The sequence below is a fragment of the Anticarsia gemmatalis genome, chromosome W, assembly GCF_050436995.1.
Source record: "Anticarsia gemmatalis isolate Benzon Research Colony breed Stoneville strain chromosome W, ilAntGemm2 primary, whole genome shotgun sequence".
Lineage (NCBI taxonomy): Eukaryota > Metazoa > Arthropoda > Insecta > Lepidoptera > Erebidae > Anticarsia > Anticarsia gemmatalis.
Genome location: NC_134775.1, coordinates 10,918,175 through 10,924,801, shown reverse-complemented (window position 1 = coordinate 10,924,801; position 6,627 = coordinate 10,918,175). Strand labels below are relative to the sequence as shown.

General features: G+C 52.1%; 1 protein-coding gene across 1 annotated transcript; it reads right to left on the bottom strand.

Annotated features, from left to right (window-relative positions):
- Positions 1-1,276: 1,276 nt before the first annotated feature.
- LOC142985955 (uncharacterized) lies at positions 1,277-2,143 on the bottom strand. The gene has a single exon (XM_076134190.1). It carries the CDS (start codon positions 2,141-2,143, stop codon positions 1,277-1,279), a length of 867 nt encoding a protein of 288 aa, XP_075990305.1.
- Between the last annotated feature and the right edge of the window lie 4,484 nt (positions 2,144-6,627).

The following is a 6,627-nucleotide window of genomic DNA, read 5'->3' as shown; positions in this document are numbered from 1 at the left end:
CAATTAACTGAACATCTCAAATGGCCAAACTTTACAGCATAAGTGAGAGACATAAAAACCAACATAACGCCCCAAAAAAAAAACGAAATTCGAATATACGTAACCCGCGAAGATTCAAAATTCGCGATACTTTTTGAACACACCTCGTATTTATGCAATTCTTACGGGATAGGACCGATTTAATGGAAACTAGCTCGTAATAATAACTCCCAAATAGCAAGTAGATCGGGTTCCAGGGTTCAGTCTATGGTGACTACTCAGTCTTATAATATTTCTAATTCCGATTCGGTTTCTAAGACGTGTCCTAAATGTAATGTGTTCACACTCTAAATAATTGTCCCCAATTTCTCGCATTGAATAATGAAGCTCGGCTTAAACTGTTACCGATTTATAAAATTTGTTTTAATTGTTTCGTTCGGGTCATTTCGCTAACAAATGTAAAAAACCAGGTTGTAAACTATATAAACGCAGGCACAATACACTTGTTCACACCGATTCTAAAAACACTATTACAAGTAACTCTAATAATAATTCGCCCTCTAATCATTCTTCACAGCCTTTGTCTGGTCCTACTGACAAAGATAATGTGGCTTTGTCTGCGAGTGTTGCATCTTCCCGTGGTCATACGCAACGCGATGTTTTATTATCGACTGCCTTGGTCCAAATACGGGACCATAATGATCGCGCACATCTTGTTCGCGTGGTTCTAGATAGCGGTAGCACCTCGTCATTCATAACAAGCCGGTTGTGTCGGCGATTAAATTTATTTTGAAATCATGTACAGTGTTGTGTGAAGTTGTGCGTGGTGTGCCAGCGGGTCGAGTTATATCCGGGAATTCGTCCAGGATACTGTGGTAAGTTGAATCCCCAGTCGTGACCCTAACTGAACATGCGTCCGTAGTTTTTACAATGGACGCTACCACTGAGAGGCTAGTGGTGTCGTCTAACAAACGCTTGTTGCGTACATCGACAACAAGATTATAAAAATTTAGGAAGTCGACACCAATTATAGCCTTGGTTACATCAGCTACAACAAAACGCCAAGGGAAATTACGGCGTAAGCCAAGGTTTAGACATAGTTGTAAATAGCCGTAAGTGGCTATGACACTGCCGTTAGCGGCCGACAACTGGTAGTTGGACTTGTCACGACGTTCATGCAAGGCGTGACGCGGATACACACATAAGTCACTACCAGTGTCCACTAAAAACTGCACTTTAGTCTTTCGGTCCGTCACAAACAGGCGACCAGGAAGAGGGGGACAGTCGTTCGTCGCCATTACCGACTGCCTTGAGAGTTTCCCGAAGGCCGGTAGTCGCAGGGCTTCACGCAGCTGTTCGCGTTGGCTCCGAACTTGTAGTGGTACCAGCAAAGCGGATGCTTGCGGTGGCTGGAGTCGGAGCGTCTGCTGCCGGATCGGCTACGACGGCGTGCTCTCGACCGAGACGGAGAGCGGGAGCGTTGTCGCATCTGCGTCGTCAGGTCCTTGACGGCCTTGCGGAGTTCGGCGATTTCGCCAGCCATGTCCTGCATCGTTCGGCCGGAACTTGGTGACGACGCTGCTGCCACCTGGCTGGGGGAGACAATATCCTGGACCCTATCGGCCAGGTCAGCTACTGCCTCCAGGTTCGCGTTGGGCTGCGACGCGAGAAGGGTCTGCACGTTGCTGGGAAGGCGGCTGCTCCAGATAGTCCGCAGGAACTCCTCTGGAACGCTCGGACCAGCTAACCCTTGCAGGTGACGGAGAAATTGTGAGGGCTTGCGGTCACCCAGTTCCTCGTGCATGAGGAGCTGCTGAACCCTCTTCTCTTTGGACGCCGACAAGCGCTTGACAAGCTCCTGCTTGAGCTTCTCATACTTGTTCTCCGCTGGTGGCGCAATCAAAATGTCTCGGACCTGTTTCGAGTATTGGTACTCCAGGTTCCCGATGACGTAATTGAATTTTGTTGCGTCACTGGTTACGTTCGCATTGGCGAATTGTGCCTCCACTTGCGCAAACCAAATCTCCGGGTCATCTGGCCAAAACGGAGGAATCCGGACGGCCACGCGACAAATGTCGGATGACGCGGCAGTGGACACGCGCTTTTTGCTACGCGTAGAGGCGGCGGTAGCGCAGGATTTTGCGGAGTCACTGCTATCGCTCATCATGCTAGTGTGCTTGGAGGACTCTACGCTCACTTATAGAGGTTTTTCAGGCTTCGGGCCTGAACAACACGTTCGAGTAGTGTCGAACTACTCGAGCCCTTCTGGCGGTTTTCTATCGGGGTTACCACTTTAGTGATAGGGACTAGGCATCTATTTAGAACTATCACTATAATTATTTACGTGTGTTCACGGCGTGTAGGCGAGTAAAAGAAAGATAGTTGTACTCACGACATATAATTCACGAACACACAGAAGAAGGTACAAGAAGGGTTCACAGGCACACAGAAACACAGAAGAAAGTACAGCATAGAAGTAAGGCACAGAAAGTCAAGCACAGAATATAAGAATAGAAAAAGCACAGCGAAATATAAAATATGCAACAATTAATAGTGCGTGGGTAGCGGAGGCAAGCGGTGCGTGCAATGAGCGTGGTGCGCTTCGCGTCGGACAGTAGGATCTCGACTGGCGACTCTCGAAGGTCAGCGCGCGGGCGCATCCTAAGCTCCGCCCCAAGGACGACGTCACAATGCGCTGGCGATGCGCGCGGTTCCGTAATACAATTCTACCAGCTGGCACGTAATTTATCCGGCGTTCGGATAGATGCAATTTATGACGTGTGATAGTGATGGTGATAGTATTAATGAGGTGTAAATAAATATTGTTGTTATTGTTTTAGTTATTATATTAGTTAAGTATTGTAAATAATTATAAGTGTATTATTGTATTGTGTTACTGTTTGTAAAATGTATTATAATTATTAGTACTTGTTAATATAAAGTTAGTAAATGTAGTTAGGCAGGTCGCCACAGGCAAATCAAAAAATACTCGGTATAAATAATGTCACTGCGCACGTAGGTCAAACATGTAGTATTAAATTATCGTCGTTGGATAATAGTTATACATATCAACTATGTATATTGTTTTGTTTTGTCATACATAACGAGTAATGTTCCGTGCCGTGAAGTAAATGTTTCTGATTTGAATATTCCGTCAAACATCACTTTAGCTGATCCATATTTTTATAAGCCCGATGATATTGATATTTTTATTGGTGCTGACATCTTTTGGGAATTAATAGGATCACAAAGGCTCAAGTTAGGCATAGGTAAACCAGTATTATGTAATAACCGTTTAGGGTGGTTGGTTTCCGGTCCAATGGAGAATGTTACTAGGTATGCCAAATCGCTTTAAATTTTTACACAGTATAGCCTGTGTGTATACATATAAACTAGTTTTTGTTTCAGTCAAAAATACCGAATAGTTTTCATTTTATAAGCATTCAAAGTTTCGAAAAATATCGAGTCCCGCTAACGGCCGCGTGAGTGGTTGTGACGTCATACTACACTTGTGCCGCGCGGGCCGCGTCCCCCTTAGTATTAAGTTGCCAGTCGTTGTTGTAGGTGTAATAACTTCCCCCTCGTGGGTCTGCACCTTGTCGTGGTGAGGGGGCTTAGTAGCATTAGCGAAGCCAAGACAGACCCGAAGGGACCGTCTCGTTCTGAGGCCATCAGGCTCAGAACAAGGTCCCTTCACACCGTGTGGTGGTGCGCGAGCGCCACTGCGCGAGAGAGGAAGGAAAACCTCTATAAAAAACCATGGGGGCGGATTTTCATGTCCTGCCCGAGGTGGGGGTGTCCGTTGAGTACTGTTCTCGGCGGACCCAAACCGCAAGCCTGGCTCAATTCTTGGGTCAGGATCGGGGGTCGCTGTCGGAGGTCGGGGAGACAGCGGTCGCGAGGAAGAAAACCTCTATAAAAAATTACCCTAACCGTAAGGTTGCCCGTGCCGAGGCGGTGCGTTCGGTCGCTAGCAGGTGTTAGTTTTTAAAGGTTTTGTAGGGACCAACCCTAATTAAAAAAAAGGAAAACAGTCATGAGTATCGCATTCTGTAATATTGATGTACCCCAGGTCGGTACCGGCAGCGCCGCTGCCGGAGAATCCGACCCCGCCGTTCCGGGGGGCAGAGCTCCCTCGTACTCTGGGGAGGGGCAACAAATGCGTTCCGACAACCGGCTGGAAAGTTCGGTTGTCGATGGGCCTTCCTGCGCCTCGGGAGGTCCTGGGTCTGGAGAGGCAGGAGGGAGGAGATCGCCAACACCGATTGGCAGTGGTGTCAACAGTACTGGTAGCACCAATAGAGTGGGTAGGGAAGGCCTACAGCAGAAAAGGGATGGACGGGGAAGATTCCTCAGGTCCGGTTCTAATCCCAAGATACAGGAGATTGGGGGCAAAAAGCCCGGCAGTGCAGACTGCGCTGCAGTTGAGGGGCGGCGCACGCCTACTATTGCGCGCCCCTCGTCGGTTGGAGGAGGGGGTTCTAGGCCCTTGTCCCCCGTCGTTGTGCTGGAGCGGCTCCCCATCCACATTGGGAGCCCCAGCGTAAGGTCTCGAATCGCTCAGGAGTCCAGTGTCGATTGTGATGTCGACACTGGCTCCGATATGAGCATTCAATCCGATGCGAATCATCCGTCGGAGAGTGGCCGCCTTTGGCGGAAGCGTCGACCGCGCCCCGAGTCCGAGGAGTCGGACGGGGCGCGAAAAAAGAAGAAGGCGCCGTGCAAAAAGACACAAGGGTCCGATCCGGAGGACCAGTCTGCCAAGCAATTGGCAGACACAATTCAAGATAATTTAGAGGCAGTAGTCGCGGTTGTCGACAAGTCCGGAAACCTCAAAGGGACCTTTATCAAGTCCCTGAAGGATGCCGCCCGGAACATCAGGTTGGCGGTGTCCGATTTAAGTCGGCGGTCCGCGACAAGCGAAAATCTGGCGCTTCAGGCGCAGAACAGCCGGCTAAAGGCGGAGGTCGACCACCTGAATAAAGAGATGGCGGCGCTGAAATCCGTGGTGGAAAACATCAGTAACACCACCAACGGCGTCCAGCCTGTAACTATTGGGTAGGCGCCTCCTTCTGTTGAACGCGCCATTGTCGACCTCCGCCTCATGGTGGACGCCCATTTTTGGGCCATAGAGGCCCGGCTTCCGCCGGAGCCTCGCATCCGTCCGCCCCTGGCGGCGGATAAGAAAGCGGCAGGCACACCCCCTGTGCCCGCCGCTAGAGCGACGAAGACGGCGGCACCAACTCCCGCCGCCAGAAAGGGCAAAACAACAGCGCCACCAGCGCCGGCAGCAGAGCCCGCCACTGCGCCAAATCCCTCGACTCATATAGGGAAGCGGGGCAAAAAGCCCCAACAGTCGTATAGCGCGGTGGCGGCCACGCCCGTTAAAAAGACTCCCGCAAACCCGGCGACTGCCAACGAGTGGCAGCTCGTCGGGAAGAACGGGAAAGCGGCCAAGGCGCCCAGGGAGAAGGCGCCTAAGACCCCCAAGAAGAAGGCGTCCAAAAAGAAGAAGGAGGCGAAGCTCCGGACTCCAAAATCGGCTGCAGTCGTCATTACACTGCAGCCGGAGGCGGTGAAGAACGGCGCAACCTACAAAAACGTCATTGGGGACGCAAAGGCCAAGATCAACTTGGCCGATTTGGGCAATGGCCCCAATGACGTCCGTTTTAAGGTTGCCGCCACGGGGGCTCGGATGCTTGAGCTCCCAGGAGCGTCCGGAGCCGAGAAAGCAGACGCCTTCGCCTCCAAACTACGAGAGGTACTGCGGGAGGACATCGTCCGCGTGTACAGGCCCACAAAATCCGCCGAGCGGGCCTGGACGACTCTACCTCTCCGGAGGAGGTAAAAGCCGCCCTCTCTAGGGCCGGCGAGTGCCCAGCGGACTCCGTCCGGCTGGGTCAGATCCGCCTAGGCCCTCACGGCGGCGGATCTATTTGGGTCTACTGCCCAGTTGCGACGGCCAAAAAACTTGTCGATGGCCGCCGCCTCTTGATTGGTTGGGTGTCGGCGCGGGTGGAGCTTCTTCCCCCACGCGAGCGTCGCTGCTACCGCTGCCTGGAAGGCGGTCATGTCTGTGCGCGGTGCACGTCCGAAGTAGATAGGAGCGACACGTGCTTCCGGTGCGGCAAGCCGGGCCACATTGCCCGGTCGTGCTCGGAAGCACCGAACTGTGCCGTCTGCGCCGCGGCAGGCAAGCCGGCGGCGCACGTGGTGGGGAGCAAAGCCTGCGCTCCACCAAAGTCTAAGAAGAAGGGGAATTTGGGGGAAAACCCTAAGAAGAAAAACAATAAGAAGAAGAAGAAGACTGCGAAGAAGGCCAAGGCCGCTTCGCAGTCGGCAGACCGGCCCGCGGCTTCTGACGCCGCTGAAGTGCCGGCAGACGTGGTGGAGATGGAGACTCAACAGTAATGGCTCTCCATCTCCTCCAAACAAACTTGAACCACTGTGCCAGGGCCCAGGATCTCTGCTCCCAAAGCCTGGCACAGTGGTCGATAAAGTTAGCAGTGGCGGCAGAGCCGTATTTTGTCCCGCCCAGGGATGACTGGGCGGGTGATTTAGACGGCTCAGTAGCCATAGTCTCCCCGGCCGCCGTCGAAGTTCCGCCCCTCGTACCCACAGCCAGGGGCCATGGTTATGTGGCAGTCA

Excerpts from the sequence above, each read along its gene's own strand:
- LOC142985955 (XM_076134190.1), bottom strand. The coding sequence starts at position 2,143 with ATGAGCGATAGCAGTGACTCCGCAAAATCCTGCGCTACCGCCGCCTCT.